At 31.4% G+C, this 18,677-nt stretch overlaps 3 protein-coding genes and 1 non-coding gene across 4 annotated transcripts; 3 read left to right on the forward strand and 1 right to left on the reverse strand.

Annotated features, from left to right (window-relative positions):
• Positions 1-548: 548 nt before the first annotated feature.
• Positions 549-2,585, reverse strand: LOC106707456 (39S ribosomal protein L19, mitochondrial). The gene is made up of 6 exons (XM_045682215.1): positions 2,410-2,585; positions 2,105-2,341; positions 1,835-1,977; positions 1,444-1,623; positions 785-939; positions 549-681 (listed from the first exon to the last, which is right to left on the reverse strand). Exons 1-6 carry the CDS (start codon positions 2,474-2,476, stop codon positions 549-551), a joined length of 915 nt encoding a protein of 304 aa, XP_045538171.1. The 5' UTR covers positions 2,477-2,585.
• A 1,854-nt stretch (positions 2,586-4,439) lies between these two features.
• Positions 4,440-8,322, forward strand: LOC106707698 (short coiled-coil protein homolog). Its single transcript, XM_014499103.2, has 2 exons — positions 4,440-4,824; positions 7,632-8,322. Exons 1-2 carry the CDS (start codon positions 4,560-4,562, stop codon positions 7,772-7,774), a joined length of 408 nt encoding a protein of 135 aa, XP_014354589.1. The 5' UTR covers positions 4,440-4,559; the 3' UTR covers positions 7,775-8,322.
• A 1,799-nt stretch (positions 8,323-10,121) lies between these two features.
• LOC106707689 lies at positions 10,122-17,709 on the forward strand. The gene is made up of 4 exons (XM_014499091.2): positions 10,122-10,605; positions 11,599-11,725; positions 11,913-12,088; positions 16,790-17,709. Exons 1-4 carry the CDS (start codon positions 10,240-10,242, stop codon positions 16,889-16,891), a joined length of 771 nt encoding a protein of 256 aa, XP_014354577.2. The 5' UTR covers positions 10,122-10,239; the 3' UTR covers positions 16,892-17,709.
• Trnaq-uug lies at positions 17,462-17,533 on the forward strand. The gene has a single exon. It is a non-coding gene; the product is annotated as a tRNA-Gln (tRNA).
• Positions 17,710-18,677: the final 968 nt, after the last annotated feature.

Below are 18,677 nucleotides of genomic sequence, written 5' to 3' on the forward strand. Positions count from 1 at the left end.
ACCGCCATCTATTAACAAAACTTAGCTTGTTTGCTATTTCACTTGACATCTTACTTAACGTTTTGTTATCTGTACTTTTAACATTCCGTTACAAGCAATTATTAGAAGTTTAGATTTTTAAATGCTAATAAATATGTAATGCTCGAAAATATAATTTTAGTTGATAAACGAAGTTTAAAAAGGTTTTTGTATCCAAACCGACACATCATGTTATGCATAAAATAAGCAACTGTATGACATTACTGTAAAAAAAAACTCGGTGCTTTTAACGAAAAAATAATTTATAAAATGTGTTCGTCTGCAAGTCCTCGTTTATTCCTTTAAAATCCTAAATCAAAGTGTATGGTATACTTACTCTAGTAAACGGCTGGGGCAATTTTGGCAGGAAATTGACGACAAGGTAGCTGGACTGATGCATACGGTCATTATAGGATACTTTTTTAAAAAACCCACACTTAGAAAGTCGTGTACGACCGCTAGTTTAAAAATAAGTAGGAGTAGAAATAAGTATTACATCTATTAAAAGCTATTTATTTAATACACTTATGTTATGCAAGCTGAGTCTTGGGTGCGCTGACTGGACGTTTTTTGAACATCTTTTTACGTGAAAGTCGAAGTTGATTTAATTGATTATGAACTTCTCCCCATATTTCGTTTTGATCCTCTGCTGGTATTGTTTTTCTGTAAATATAAATTTTTATTACAAAAGAAAAATTCAAGAAAATATTTTTTTACTATATACTAGTTCCGAAAAAATAATTTGTAGCAAAACTAAATCAATTACCTGTATTGTTTCATCAAATCATATTTTTCCCACGGTGTCTTTCTCAGCTCTCTCCTCACTTTATCTTTCTCTTTAAGATGTTCATCAATATTTGCAACTCCTTTAAGTTCCTGTCTTTCCCATCTCTCAAGCCATGGTTTCGGCTTTAATTTTACCTGAAATATAAATAAACCATGTGAATTTAAATTATTTTCAAATAATTAATTTTTTTTAGCAATACAAAATAACTAATATTTATTAAGTTTATTATTTAAGATATTATTTATGACGACTTGTACACACATTTACTTATTAAATAAATAAATAAGTAAATAAATTACCCATTAAACAACCTCTCTCTATATAATGGTAAGCTGTAAGAGAACTCTTTTAGAGTTAAGCTTTCCAGTACAATACTTCATGTGTATGTACAAAGTTTAAAATAAAAATAAAATAAAATAAAATAAATGATGTAATATTCACTAATTAAGTAAGAACTATAATAAAGAAATAAAGAGGAAAGATTTGATTGTTTGTCTACATTGTATAGGCTTCAAAAGTACTGAAACAACTTAAAAATTCTTTCACTGTCAAGAAGCTAGACTATCCGTGGGTGAAATAGGCTTTGTTTTCTACAAGATTTGTTTTAATAGTTCTAAATAAAATAACACAACTTATACCTGAACAGGATTTACAGGCACAGGAGTACCTTCTGGAAGTATTTCTGGATCCATGTCAAATGAAAATGTGCTGTACTCAGGCAATGCATCTCTTAAGTAAAACAGTTTGTCATCTAGACGTTTTTCAAGACGAAGTATTTGTATTGATTGTATTGTAGGATCATAAAGGTCATAACGAATCTGTGAAAACAATAAAAAAATTAGGAAAAAAATATGTTAAATGGTAATGAGTGTTGTAACACTAATTCCAGACTCTTTTTTTGTAATTAATGTACATTCCACATTGCCCAAAGATTAAATACTCTCTCCATCTCTATCCAGTAGACTAAAATGTTAACCAGAGTCTCTCAGCTTTCAGAATTTACAATAATTTTCAAAAAGAATAACTTACTTCAACACCTTGATGGTCCACAACATTTCGTAATGTAAACTCAGCTCTCAGGCCGCAGCCTTTTCTTTCAATGCATATACCAACAAACCTGTTGGTTTTACCTTGAGCATGAGGATCAGATATGAAAACAGCTAGAATAGATCCTGAGAACAATATAAATAACATCAACAATGTTATCAGCAAAAAAATATACACTTTGGTTTTCACCTTTTACGACTCTTCTACATTCATACATCTACAAATGCTTGTGTTCAGGTTTAGGCTACATACCAACATAAAACTCAGGAATATCAATTTGACTTCTTCTTTTTAACATATCTGCTCTTTCCATTTTCTCACGTAATGTATTCCTCCATTTAGGATTTGGGTCAGGCAAGAATTCCGGGTAAACATGTCGGTATTCCAAAGCTGGATTTTGAAAACGAATTTTACGCCCTGTGGACCTCTTCGCAACATCCTGGGCTACATCTTCTTTTGTTTCAGGTAACGATGATAAACCCCGAAATTCTAAAAACAATCAAAACATTTAGTAACACAAATAATAGGCAAGTAAAAGACTTTGCTGTTCATATAACCTCTTGGTACGATACATCTTGCGGTAGCCAAAATGCTGAATGTAGATTTACGTATAGCTAATGCCATGATTTTTTATTGCATTTGTTCGATTTATAAAACTTGTACAAGTAGTCACTTATTTAATTTAGGATTATACTATATATAATAAGAATAATTTGCATCCTTATCCCATTATTTATTGACAGCTGACAAATGACAAGCACTGCTTACAGAAACCAGAAGAAGAAAGGTGGATTGCACTATGGAAAAACTAACCGAAAAAATCATTTATTTTAAAGCTAATTAATTAAATTTATATTAAGTTCATTTCTTCATTTTAAAATATAGTGGGTCCTTTACTTTTAAAAAGCAATTCCAAGAATTTTTATACTATTTTTGTCGAGGCTGTCAGTCGACTGCAAGTCTATGACACGGTAATAATAATACCGTGAGTGAGAGAGATACAGTTATACACAATTCCTGTGACGTGACAAAGACAGGGATAACTATCTTCCGTCCCTTTCTGCGTACCAGGGTTTGGGCTTTGTTTGGAACAAAGGTTGTCCCCTACAAACAACCTAGGTTGTCCCTAACAAAGTTTGACATTCGTGCTATTTTTCGAAAATTGTGAGTACTTAGTGGCTGTTATTGTGCAAAAATATTTTGATATTACAGTTTTAGTAAGGTAAAGTTTATAAAACATGGTATACTGCTGTATCGTCGGTTGTAAAAGCCGTAGTGAGCGAAAAGAGAAAAACATAACCTTTCACTCGTAAGTACTGAAACTACGCACTTATTCACATGTATTCATACAAAATAAGGAAGAAAATACAAACTAGTTGTTCTTTACAGTGTTTGTAATAACTAATATGTTAAAATACGGGTAAAATCAGCTAAAATAAAATAGTATTTTTCGAACATTATGCGCCCAAACGCAGATGTCATTTGTGTCAAATAATATACTGTAGATCTGGGAAACAAGCGGCCATATTAAACTTCTTTTCAAATTGGTTGGTTATTACCCGTAAAAATAATACCACCATCTTGTTGTAAAAATTACCCTGAATTTAGGGGAAATAAATTATAGTATGTATAATGTATATAAATGAAACAATTCACATTTTTTATACTATTTTCAACAGATTTCAAAAGGAGTTTTTAATTCTAGTATATGCTGTGTTTTTTAAATATTCGATACTTTCATAACCCGTTGATTTTAAAGAGTATGCTTTTTAATTTGTCCCATGTAAATTTTTATTTCTTAGAAATTACAATCAAAATAGTTAAATATTAAGTAGTTTTACATGTAGTGTTCACTGTAATGATATACAGAGTAATTTAAAATTAAATGACTATAATATTGGTATGTTTTTTGTAGCTTTTTATGAAGACTTAGGGCTTCGTGCATATCGAAGAAAAATAGGACATCGTTTGAATGCTCGTCTAATGGACCTAAGACTGAAGAGATGCCGCGCTTTGTTGAAGCAGTACGCGGGAAAAAAATATCGGGAAATTCTTTTTTTGGAGTCACTCAAGACATCCTTGATTAAGGCAGCCGCCGATATTGACATGGACCTCGTTCGTGCTGTGATAGACGACTGGCCGAGCAGATTGAAGGCCTGTATTCAAAATCACGGATGTCATTTTGAATAAACTTTAGTGTCATAAGAATCTATGTTTTGTTAAGTTCATTTTGGTATATAAATGGTCACATAATGAATAAACTTGTTTCAATTATTTTATATTAAACATGTAACAGAATTTATGACCTGACTAAGTATTACTAAAAAAATCTGTTTATGTAATCTTAGTCACATAAACAAAAATTACGCATTGTTTTTTATATTTATTACGTTTATTAATTACAATTTAATTGGGAATATATAAATTGGTCTATATTAAATTATATCGTAATTATTCATTTTCGGGACAAAACAAATAACTGGTAACCCCAATCCTTTTACTTATATATAGGTATAGTCTATAGTACTCTCTATCTGTCCCTTACGGGTGAACGCGCGTGCCATATCTATATAATTCTTCATCTGAGGTCGACTGACTGTTTTGCTGTCATCTGTCGATGTCAAAAAGACAAACAAATTATTGATTTAGTAAAAAAGCCAAACGACCTCAATATATGTAATTAGTTTCGTTCCTTGTTGCTAAGAAAATGTCATCTATTATTCAAAAATGTAATGATGATAATATACCCTTAGCTGACGATGATCCACAAGTAATAATTACAGACGACAACGAAAACAATCGCTTGGACCATGGTCGTTCTATGGACTCTTTACCAAGTTCTTACACAGGAGGCTCGTCAAGCCCTGGCTTAAATGGGCCGCCTAGCTTCGAGCCGGATTCAGGCATAGATGAGCAAGAGGAGAAAGCCCGTTTAATATCGCAAGTACTGGAATTACAGAACACATTAGATGGCAAGTATCAAATCTATATCTCTTATTCACTTTTAAAGGCGCTTTAGAATACATTACCCGAAATATTAACCATACTTCATTAGATAATGAAGTTAGTTAGTCATAATTTTGACTTCAATGGCTTAGCATATGAACCATTGTTCCAATTGACTGTATGACTCACCGCTTAGCTTTTAAATATAATTGCTTGATATTTGTTGATTTGGTAATCTCAGAATATACCTATACATACTCCTTTGATAATTCTGACCTACTTGGCTTTTTATGTAGTATGTTTAAATTATTTTAAATAAGGAATGTCAGTATTATTTTCTTAAGTTTGAAGTATGTTATAATAAATTAATTCCGTTTATATTCTCAAATAAGTAAGATGTATAGTATTCAAAAATAACTGTTTAACTTTTATATACATATTTAATAATAATCTTGTATCAACTAAATTATATCCAATATGTTTGAGTTAGAATAAATATTTTCCGAATCAGTCTATAAGTGTATAATTGGTTTGAGAGTGATCCCATCATCAACATCCACCATTTCAAGAGGTTATGGGCCCAGGACGTTTCCACATCCACCGTTTCAAGAGGTTATGGGCCCAGAAATGCTGATATTTATATTTTTTGGAGCATTTTTTTCTGTTTGGAGAGCAAGAATTACAGTTGCAAACAAATTTTTCAAGATGGAGGAAGAGTGACAGTTGCAAACAAATTTGTCAAAGATCCATCTACCATTTATTGACGGTGTTGAAAAAGATGAATGCAGAGGCGGATGAAGTGATTTTTGAAGAAACGGTTGAAGAAGTGAAGAAGAGGTGACCATCGACGGTGTTGAAAAAGATGAGTGCAGCGGCGGATGACGTGTTTTGTGAAAAAATGGTTGAAGAAATGAAGATAGAATAGAGAGGGTTGCTGTTGATGTTGTTGAGTTGGTGTTGTTGAGTTGGTGTTGTTGAGCTGGTGTTGTTGAGTTGGTGTTGTTGAGTTGGTGTTGGTGAGTTGGTGTTGTTGAGTTGGTGTTGTTGAGTTGGTGTTGTTGAGTTGGTGTTGTTGAGTTGGTGTTGTAGAGTTGGTGTTGTAGAGTTGGTGTTGTAGAGTTGGTGTTGTAGAGTTGGTGTTGTAGAGTTGGTGTTGTAGAGTTGGTGTTGATGAGTTGGTGTTGATGAGTTGGTGTTGATGAGTTGGTGTTGATGAGTTGGTGTTGATGAGTTGGTGTTGATGAGTTGGTGTTGATGAGTTGGTGTTGATGAGTTGGTGTTGATGAGTTGGTGTTGATGAGTTGGTGTTGATGAGTTGGTGTTGATGAGTTGGTGTTGATGAGTTGGTGTTGATGAGTTGGTGTTGATGAGTTGGTGTTGATGAGTTGGTGTTGATGAGTTGGTGTTGATGAGTTGGTGTTGATGAGTTGTTGGTGTTGTTGAGTTGTTGATGTTGTAGTTGTTGTTGATGTTGTAGTTGTTGTTGATTTTGTAGTTGTTGTTGATGTTGTAGTTGTTGTTGATGTTGTAGTTGTTGTTGATGTTGTAGTTGTTGTTGATGTTGTAGTTGTTGTTGATGTTGTAGTTGTTGTTGATGTTGTAGTTGTTGTTGATGTTGTAGTTGTTGTTGATGTTGTAGTTGTTGTTGAGTTGTAGTTGTTGTTGAGTTGTAGTTGGAGTTGTTGTTGGAGTTGTTGTTGGAGTTGTTGTTGTTATTGTTGGAGTTGTTGTTGTTGTTGGAGTTGTTGTTGTTGTTGGAGTTGTTGTTGTTGTTGGAGTTGTTGTTATTGTTGGAGTTGTTGTTGTTGGAGTTGTTGTTGTTGTTGTGTTGATGTTGTTGTTGTTGCAGAAAGTTGTTGATGTTGTTGTTGTTGCAGAAAGTTGTTGATGTTGTTGTTGTTGCAGAAAGTGTTAGTGTAAGGGTTGTTGATTTTGATAATTTGGTGGAGTTAATAGATTCGGGCAGTGGAAGCGTGGGTGTGAATCAATTAATTTATGTTATTGGAGGATATTTCTATTCTGAATTTTTCATTTATCTATTGCTCAGTTTTGGACTTGTGGTTTGACTTTTAATACAAGGTCAAATATTTTACAGTCTACTGTTTATTTTAACGGAATTCAAATGAAATTTTTAAGAGAAACTTTTACAGAATTTTTAATATCTCCATCCTTTATAGTTTATTGTGTTTTTCTTGTGGTTCTAGAGTTTAAGAGTTTGTGGTTTTGTTGAGAGAATGTATTATTGTTTTTTATTATTGGTGTTTTGTTGATAACTTTAAATATTTGGGTTTTCTGTACTTGTCTGTTGTTATGATGTATATTCTGAGATTAAGGGGGTGTGTTGATTTGGTAATCTCAGAATATACCTATACATACTCCTTTGATAATTCTGACCTACTTGGCTTTTTATGTAGTATGTTTAAATTATTTTAAATAAGGAATGTCAGTATTATTTTCTTAAGTTTGAAGTATGTTATAATAAATTAATTCCGTTTATATTCTCAAATAAGTAAGATGTATAGTATTCAAAAATAACTGTTTAACTTTTATATACATATTTAATAATAATCTTGTATCAACTAAATTATATCCAATATGTTTGAGTTAGAATAAATATTTTCCGAATCAGTCTATAAGTGTATAATTGGTTTGAGAGTGATCCCATCATCAACATCCACCATTTCAAGAATATTTGTACCATTCATCAAATATATAGATTTGTAACATTCATATGATGGTCACAATATTGATATAACTTAAATTATTAAATTTTGTCACAATCTGTTATATTTAATTAAAAAATGTTAACCAATTATGTTGAAACTTATTTCAGATTTGTCTCAGAGAGTGGATTCTGTAAAGGAAGAAAATTTGAAGCTACGTTCCGAGAACCAAGTTCTCGGGCAATACATTGAAAATCTAATGACAGCTTCTTCAGTATTCCAATCTACCACTTCTAATGTTCAGAAAAAGTAAATAATTTATTTGCTGACAATAGCACCAACATTAAAGTATAGGCAGAAGTGTGTTTTAATGTTGGCAATCATGGAAACCATTAAATGCTTCATGGTAATCTGTATGGCTGTTACATTAGAGTCTCTCTTTCTCTCTCTAAAATGTGAAAGTAGTGAACAGGAGGTGTGGCTAGGCTGTTCTGGCAACATGTTATAATTTTATTAATAGCTTTATGTACCACTATACCATGTGATTCTGTAAACTTTAAATAACTGCTTTCAATGTAATCCATTTTATTTTATTAAGTTGTCACCTGAAGTTTTCATAGTTATATATTTTGGGTCCAATAAGAAACTTGTATGAAATATTGAGTGTTGCCAACATCATAACATTCTATTTTTGATTATTTTAGGAAAATTTTGTGGCTTTGCTTTAAGAAAGCAGCAAAATTTTAATAAATTCACAAGCACATATTTTATTGTAGTTATGACTATCTTAAATGTCTAAGCCTAATTTCTCAATGTATGTACACAATCAATATATGTTTAAATTATTTTAAATGTTACAAACAGCAATACAACTTCTTTGAAAAATATATCACTTTACATAATTACTCACATTCCAGATAAAACTGCTTAGAATCACTTTTAAACATTGTGTAAAATCTCTCTTCTCAATGATGAAAATCTCAATTATAATCTTGATTAAGTATTTCTTATGTATAGCTTTAAATATATTTATAACAACCATCTATGTATATTGTTTGTCTTTCCTTCACTAATTAAAATATAGGTAAAACCGCTTATGATACAAAATATATTTTGTACTGAAGCAAGTAAAATTCTTAGCCCCTTCAAATAATTTAACTTCGTTACTGCAAAAAGCCAAACAGTGGCAAGTGCAGCACAAAGAAGAAGTTATTTTTCATTTATCTTTAATTTAATAGCAACTAGAGAAGTATGAGTTTAAATTAATTAATTTTTGATCCAGATTCTGACAATGACGCGAAATTCAAATTACAGTCACATAAAATATGTATATAAATCTTTCTCTCAAAGCCTTTTTCAATACAGTTCATATTGCCCTAGAATTTGAAAAGAATTTTGATTTATTCAATCGAATTTACGTGGTTATAATAAATGTCTAACTTGGGAATTACTTTTATCTTATCTCGTAAGTATTTAGGAGTGTTTATAGGATGACTGATAAGAGTTACAAAGATTTCTGAGAAAATACTGTGAGGTGCGGCAACAAGGGTGACGAATAACTCAATTTCGAAGACATCGTTGACGTATTTATGTAATAGTAATATGCCGTCGTTCGTGAATTTTCGCTTACTATTTTCAAGCATAAAAGTGATCATCATCTCCCTGGCCTTTTCCCACTCACGTGGGATTGGCACACAAGGTTTTATAAACCTTAAAGCTTTGACTTAAGTTTTTACGGCAGTCCTCCTGCTTGTTACCAACTCTAATTGGGACGATATGCATACATATAAGAAACATTTTATAAAGTAGGTCTTATAAAAACACACGAAACTTTTTGATTGTTACTTGCATTTACCATGTCAAATGCATAGCTAAAACGTTTATTATTTCAATTTGTATGGCCGAAAAATAAGCCTCTGTAGGCACTTTCTATTTCTCTAAAGAATATCCGTGAGAAAGCTTGAACGAATAAATTGGAACACGTGCTAGCCAGACGCTGATCATGACCTGCAGTCGTGACGGACAACTCATTTCGAGACCAAAGCGTCACAGATTTAACGTCTGGAAAGCACCTAGTGATGACGAATTTAAAAACATGCAACAAAAAACGACTGCTTTGTAAAGTCATGCAGTCATTGGACGGCAACCGCGTGAGCAACGCATGACCAGCACATGACGTTTTCTAATTTTATGCCAACACAATCAATTTCCAAATATTTCGGCTCTTCGTAACGATTAAATTTTCATGAATCTCTTTGAAAGCATGAGACCTAAATACCTATTCAAATTCAGAATAGTGATAAATATAGATTGCGTTTGCAATTTGCTTGCTGTTTTTGGAGCAACTAAAATGTTCAAAATAATATAAAAACTATAGGCACAGTTATATGGTTGACTTTGCCAATTAAAGTTAAATGCAAATTCTTCTTATAAGTTGGTGATACTACACAAAAAACAACAGTAACGGTACTACTACACTATTATTACTTAATACTTACTTATTGTTTTTAATTATTTACACGAAGCAATGTTTTTCGTCATTCTTTTTAGTTGTTTTGCGTGTCGGCAAATCGAAGTCACCCCAACTAGTAACACTTTTAACTCTATCTCTTTTCCTCTTGTACTTTAACCAACATAATTACGTTCATCCTTTTCCAATTTCGAGCGAATCTGTGAACGAATAGGAAAACACTAGTCGATTTTTGACAACGCTACGGAAAGTACGTGTTTTACAGTTTTCATCGTTCGAAATATAAAAACAGCAGTTGATCTACTAAAATGCCGAAAAAATTAAAAGTGGTTGTAAAGTCCCTTTATTCCCATGAAATACGTAAAGATGTGGGCTTGGAAAACTTGAAATCGTTGAAGCTTGAAGACGCATGGCCATTTATCAGGGATGAAATCGAGACTGAAATCGGCAGCAGCCAGTTGGTTTGCATCCCCCATATTACTGAAGCAGATTTGTATAAAGTGACATCCTTGTTTGTGCAAAATGAAAAGGCAAAAAATGGGAAAATGTTTACCCCTCTAGGCGAACTAGTCAAAAACATCAACAAAGAGAAATCTAACTCTGAATATGTTCAATGGCTAGAAGAGGGAGATTTTCAAGATTCTGAATTCAAATTTCCTCACGAGAGCGTAAAGGTAAGTTTTGGCAAATTTCTGAGTCTGAGCAATGACCTTGACCTGTCCTAATGCGTTTTAACTGAAAATCATATTCTGTGTTGTGAGCACTTTATTAAAAACGGGATTATTGTTTAAAGACGCATTTTTCGACAATATTATTGTAATCGTTGCAAATGTCTATTCTGCTATGCAGTAGTTTCCAAACATCTGCGTATCCGATACCGGCTTTATAAACTACGCAGGTTTTCCGACTTAAGACCTATAACTACTCGGATTACATTATGTTGTCAGGTGAACGTCCTCTTTTTTTACGTAGTAAAAAAGATCTCTAGACTTTATGCATATGTGTTTAAATTGTTTCTATCCTATTTAGTAACATGTTTATTGCCTCTAAATTACAAATGAAATTTAAATGTAAAAATCAATGTTTCTTAACCACTTTCTACTTTGCTATACTTTTAGTAACAATATAGTTAAAATTTGACATTACATTATTGTACAGTTATAACAATTGCATAATAAATATAATAATGTACCTGAATATGTTAATGAGTGGATTAATTCTATCATGACAATAGGGTTTTATTTCATAATGTTTCTTGAACTGCTAACCTGTATTGGTAATGTGTTTTGTTGATGTTACAAAGTAGCTATAAACCCTTTTTATATTCTTCATGTTACATAACTATGTGTCATTGTTTAATCTTTACAATAGCGTAACTTGTACAATAAGCTTAAAGTATTGGTGGAGAGGAGCTCTATAGGGTGTAAACCAATTTTTTAATATTTTTAAAACTTTTCCAAAACATGTTTGGAAATAATGTATTCTGTTATAATAATATTATTATTATATATTTTATCAGAATCGTTATGTACCTGGTTCTGATTTAAACTATATTAAGGGTCAGATTCATAGTCTGGAAGAACTCAGCCTACTAAGTTTTTTTTTAATTCCACCTGGACAGAGTCGCACAATTATCCTTTTAAACATGAATTTCCTTTTTGTTTCAGATAACCCTTCAAGATGAATCTATTAAAAACAAAGTTAGAGTGATTATGATCAACTTTACTAAAAATGTGATTCCAAAAGATAAAAACTTAGTCAACAATATTTATTTGGATATTGATAACAATAAAGGTATGTTAATCAAATAAAAAAAATATCCTTATGAAGATAATTCAATATGAGTTATTTAGGTCATGCAACATTATGAAAAACTTTTAGAAGTACCAATAAATTTAGTTACATGAATTTTAAAAAATCTAGCATCTAGATATTCCTTATTAAGTGTAGATATTTGATTTATTAAATGTATTATTTTCAGATCTCAAGGGAAAGAAGTCTGTTTACATGATCACAAATGTGCTGTTGGCTAAAACTATAGAGTTCAGAGTGACCATTGGTACATCCTCAAGGATTTTCCACTTAGGAAATGCATCACCTTTAGTATTTGGATTGGAAGAGTTTCTTATTGGCGATGATGGAAAGCTGGTTGCAAAGGTAAGATCTTTTACATCCTGAACACCTGTATAAAAATACTTTTATCTGCTTTTCTTTTTTTAAAAAGCCTTTGAATAGAAAGCAATATATACATATTGCCGCGACACCGTCCGCGCGCAGTTAAAAAAAAACTAAATGGGGGGGGGGGTTATGAAAAATAGATGTTGGCCGATTCTCAGACCTACTGAATATGCTCACAAAATTTCATGAGAATCGGTCAAACCGTTTCGGAGGAGTTCAAGTTCGAACCCCGTGACACGAGAATTTTATATATAGATTTATTTATATACATCTTATATATATGATGTATATACATCTTATGTATTGTATATGTTACCTGTTTTTCGTCTTGAGTTAAATTGTATTTACTACATTGACTACAGTCATACCAATCACATTATGTTGCTGTTTTTATGACTCCTACTGGTAACCATTGTTTGGTATTCATTATTGCATTTTAATGTTTAAGAAATTATTAGCTGCTATCTATCTATCTCTGCCAATTTTTATCTAGATCTGTTCAGTCGTTCCTTAGTTATCTTCAAACTAATATCCATCCATCTAAACTTTCGAATTTATAATATTAGTCAGATAGTAAGATAAATTGGTAAAGAGAATTTATTCATGACTTATAATACAGTATTGTTAATTATTTTGGCAATCATTTTGTTGGACTGAGTTATTTAGAGAATCTCGCCAAATGCTGTCACTACTCTTTTCAAATCTTAGTGAAAATTAATTATATTTAAATTGAACATTTGGCATAGATCCAATAAGAGTTCATTGAATTTAAATTTGATAAAAATCTTTCCCCTGCCTGATCTTATTTCTTATCGTTAATCTTTTATCATTCATTTGATTAATGTCTTCCATATAGTTTTGATTGACATTTTATGAGATTTAATGTCATCATCATCAGCTCACTATACATCAAGTTAGGGATGATTAGGCCATAGTGCTAGCCCAGTGCGGGTTGGTTGAATGTGGACGGCTACAAAGGTAGAGGAAGAGCAAATAAAGTATGGATAGATTGTATGAAGGAGGATATGAATTCAAATGGCATATCTAAATAGATGGCATGAGGTAGATGTAAGAAAGAATAGAACATACTGTGTTGATCCTATGCAGGGTGAAAGGCTGGCTGATTATGAATTTCTATACAATTAATGTTTTTTATCGTTTTAACTTTAAAATCCTGATAGATTATCCACAGAAAAAAAACATTTATTAGAAACTTAACGCATTATTGAGCATAAACAATGAGTATAGTCGTAATTTTAATACCTTGATCCATTTAAACAGTAGCAAATTGTTATCACAGTAATAAACCTGTTACGTTTCAATGCTGTTGGCACATACAGGTATTAATGGTCAACAACAGGAAAATTTATTGTTGTACTACTACTCTACGCTATTTTAGTACGCAGTTTAAGTAAAGTGTGTAGAATTAGGACATGTGACTTGGATTGTCTTACTGTAGAACTCCACTGCTTGTACTTGTATTAAGACATATTGACCTCCCTTTCATTCTCTTTAACAAAACAGGGACGACAATATGTATTAACACTGTCATTGCAGTCGAATTCTTTGATTATATTATGTAAAAGGTTACTCTAATATTTGTTATTAAAAAGAATAGTATGTCAGACTGACTATGACACTCCCGAGAAGTATACTAATTGAATGAAAGAAAAAAACAGTTCTCCCGTTTATTCTGCTGAATGTTAGAAATGAATAGTAGACAAACTAACATGCATAAAAATATGCTCCTGCTAGTTGGTCAGAAATGAGAACAAAATTTACTGATTCATATAAATTCTTGGATGCGTCTTTATTGCATAATGCTATCAAATTCATATAAGTATTCATTTCGAATCATAAATTCGTTATATATAATTATTATATTATGTTTAATTATTATTTATGAATGGTATTATATCAATTATATAAATATATTTTATAGCTTCTTTATCATTCAACTGATTTGTAATGTATATTGCGTTAATGATAAAGGATAATATTTTTCAGTGAAATTTATATGTTAGCAATCGCTTTTGTTGTAAGACACTAGAATTTTCACAGATTTTATCATTAATCCTTATTGACATTTAAGGAAAATGACCTCGATCAAACCTCAAAGTCAATGATCTCTACTTGTCAAATATCGCTAGGTATCGTATTTAAAAAGAAATCCTAAAAGTAATGGTTCAAACTTTCGGAGATTAGTATTAAAATCTAAGTTCCTATTTTTTCTATTTGATATTTATGACGTCACTTATTACGAAATTTATTTGAAACAGATAAAAAAATAATATGTAATTTTTATAATACTTTACTGTATTACGAAGTAGGTATAGAAGGTTTTCTCGCATAGCACGTAATATTTAGCAAATAAGTGCCAAGGATTTATAATTGTGCTAAGTTATGGAATATTCCAATGCTTTGTTTTAACATACTTTAAATGTATGTAATTTGCATAACAAAGACAAAAAATCACGTTGGCTGAGATCATGAAAACAAAAAAAAAACAATATTCATAAAGAACAAAACAAATTTAAATAAAACATTATTATCTATATATTTCCTACTTGCTTATCAAATTAAACGTGTCAGATTCATATTTTATACAATCTTATATCAAGCTGAGTCAACTTTATAATGCTCGTCTAGTAATTAATTAAGAACAAACCGATAAGCCCCTATGTGTCATCCCGCTCATTAAAAATATAATATGTTTTGGTACTGGCTGTGAAAACTCACAATCATTGAAGTCTTATAACAGTGCCGTGCATATTGTCACGTACGGCCTTGCTTTCTGCGATACGGTATACTAAAGAATAACAAATCAATTTTACATCGTTCAAATATGATGGAACGACTATATTTTTATAATAATAACCTTGAATAACACTAAAGGGATTGTGTTATTCTTACGAAGAGATAAAAAATAACTACCAACTTTTAAAATTCACGAATCAGGTTATCTCTAATTAGTATAGTATTTTTCATATATCTTGTCGGCTCGGAATTTTATTTTGTATGGGGATCTAAAGGGATGGCTATAAAGGTAGAGGGAGACCAAAGAAAGTATGGATGGATTGTGTGAAAGAGGATATGCGTAAGAAGGGGGTAAATTCAGATATGACGGCTGATAGACATGTATGGAGGAGTAGTACATACTGTGCCGATTTTTCATAGGGCAGGTTGTTGATGATGATAGGGATCTAAATGTACGATGGGAGGACACTGTGCAGCACAGATGACCTTGAGCCGGCATGATATTTGAAAAGACTATCATAATCTATGTCGCTCTGTTTGCACGTAATGGTTTGTTAGTAATAGTAATAGGTTTATTTACATGACCTATTTTGTACTCTGCATCTGTTTAACGTCTGATCTAGTTTATTTTTAGATAACCTAGTCATAGTAATGTTTAGTTGCAACGATAATGCAGTTTAAAATACCTAGATCGTATGTCACTACATTCATTTCAATGATAAATAACTAACTTCAAAAACCATCTTACCTACAAAATAAAACTTATGCAGATTAATAAAAGAAGTGAAATTTTAGAACTCATTACGTAGTTTTTGAGTTAATCTGGAACTATATAGAGTATAAATAACTCCTCAATGAAATATTCACCAAAAACCAATAATTCTTGATAAATTATGTTATCTAGAACATGTGATTAGTTGTCCTAGGTTGGAATAGTGAAATAGCAAACGGACAATCATTATCAGACATTTTAATAACATGATTTCTAAGATCTATTGATATCTTTACTGGTTATGATAAACAATTTACTAGAATTTATATATACACATGTGAGTTAATTCAATCATTTGTTTGTTTCAAATACAACATTAAAACTTGTAATGGCTGGCGTTAAAAACTAATGCCTGGTTTACATTATGCCAGTACAGTAGCGCCGACCTGGCATGATGGACTGTATGTGCTCACCGGCGCACATAATATGTGACAAACTTAATTAGGATCGGATATTTGCGTTACTGCGCAGATTAGAGATAAGATTTAATGTAAACAGCATTAACCTGGATTTGAGATAAAACCTTTTAGCATGAATTGCGGTTAATGCACAGATAATCTATAATCCTATGAAAAAGTTTTAAGTTCTTCTTGAAATCTTGATTGATCTGGAAAGAGAAATAACCTTTGCAAATTATGACTTGCATCACAAAAATATAATGTAACCTGATGATGATAAATAAAAATATATCTAAAGTACATATTCTAAGGCTTCTGAGCTATTTTATTAATATGATTTAAAAATTGAAGCTCTATAAAAATAGCATTGTATTTGCTTTCGTCATCGCTTCGATGAATTTCAACAGCATGAATAACAAGCGTATTGTATAATTAAACATACAGCTACTATGAAAACTTTATGTATTCGATTTTTTATGCTATAAAGTGGCAAATAAGCAACCGGCCACCTGCATACACTGAAATAGCAAAGCGACCGCCCATAAATAGGTGAAGTTGATTTGACGAAGTAGGGGACACACAGAAACAGGACATATCCCCGTCCTATGCGTTCATTACATATTTACCGTTCCATTGAAAGGGTTGAGAAGAGAATGTGCATTAAAATTATTACTTCAGCACGCAATTTTGTCACTTCGATCCGTTTTATTGGAGTAAATTACTCGTTTTAAAAAACTTTTTTCTTCTTTTCAGGAACCCGTGACCATACAATCCAAGGCTCTCAATTGGCAGAAGCTGGATCCATCAGATCATCTCTACATCCCGGAGAACAAGGGACAAACAGCAGATGATTAAATCAATTAGTTTTAGCGCAGCTTCAGCACTTTGGTATTGAACCAAATTTACACTGTAGACGTGAGTTTGAATGTAGGCTAAAAGCTTATAAAGTTTTTATTATAAAATAATTTACGTATGCCACTCCGCACGCCACGTAGCAGTTTCATTGTAGAACAAATTTTACGTAATAAGTAATTTATTTTTATGTTGTGCAAGAATGCATGTTGTGTTTAGGAAGTTTTTGCCGACAATTAGGGTTAAAAAGTGCACATGCTTTATTACCGTTTAGTATATTTTGTTTTACATGTTGAGTACGTTTTATTTTTTCTTTTTATTTAGTGAAAAATTTCAACTGGATTACTGTATTCAGAATTCTGAGTTTGAAGCAAAATCACCATAGAATTAAAAAAAGTGACGTAATTAATACAGATACTATGATAAATGTTTAGCAAAAGCAAAAGGAAAAATATAACAACTTGAAAAAGAAGTTAACTTTTTTATGTCTCTCAACGAATGTTGGTACATTGTAAAATGTGTGCTAATATTAGAAGAGTACTTCTATTTTAAAAATTCAGGAGTGGAAGCCAAGGTTCCATGGTGTAATGGTTAGCACTCTGGACTTTGAATCCAGCGATCCGAGTTCAAATCTCGGTGGAACCTGGCAATATTTTTTTTTAATCTGATAAAAAAATAATTCTTTTTTTTCAATTTGTGATTTTTTTTAAAGTTGTTTTTATTTGATTTAGAAATTAGAATTGCAAATCCCAATTTCGCTTCGCGAACATAAATTTTCTGTATTTCGTCGTTTAGTCATAACTACGCTTATCATTTTTAATTTACATACTGTTTATTAAAATTTGTGATTAGCACGAATATTGAATATTAAATTAGAAGTAGAAATAAAACTGACACATTTAAATTTAGAAATACAGTTACCTTCAAAAGAAGAAGATACCAAACAGAATTAATTGAACATTTATAAAATAAATGCCTCGTTATTATTGACAGTAATTTTATGCGACATATTGACATTCCAAAAGCTACGTAACTGTTACGGTTTTCACACGCTGGTCTGTGATTTATATTTGTGTATTATTTTACCAGTATTTTTGAAGCAATATGTATAAAAGTGTAAACATGTTTGTAAGACTTTTTTTTTGTTTTAGTTAATTTATAGTAACTGTGACTGACATTGTTACTACAAAATTATAATGTATACTCTTATTTTAAGTGAATTGATTTTTATTAAGATTTATGTACTTAATTTTTGTAGTCGTTTCACGCTCTCAGGCATTTTAACATTTTTCGTGTAAAATTAAAATAAAATATATGGAAAGAATTGCGTTTCTCATTTAATACGGCAATGAAAGGTCATTGTCATTATTACATTATATATATACTAATGCCATGCAAAGATCCACCTATGTAAGGACAAAGGTTATTCTGCACATAGCACGAGGTATCTTGGGGAATGTTTTAGCATTAAATTAGCTAACATTAGAATTCGTTATTAATCTTTAATTTTACAGAGAAAGGCTTGTTGGGTTGGTCTGATCCACAAATGTCTTAATTACCGCCATTTAACTTAAAGACCCACTATCTCTTCTAAAACTATGAATTAATCGTTGTCCGGCTTTTACAGGCAAACTACACAAGAGGAAGATACGAGTGAAAATATCGTAATATTTTAAATACATTTTCAAAGGGATGTTAGGGTTTTTGGAAATCTTGTTAACATTTTTGAATAAATAATTCATTTTTGTTCACAATTTGTTTTTTTTCATAATGTGTATACACTGTAGGC

This window comes from Papilio machaon, chromosome 18 (genome assembly GCF_912999745.1).
Source record: "Papilio machaon chromosome 18, ilPapMach1.1, whole genome shotgun sequence".
NCBI classification, from domain to species: Eukaryota; Metazoa; Arthropoda; class Insecta; order Lepidoptera; family Papilionidae; genus Papilio; species Papilio machaon.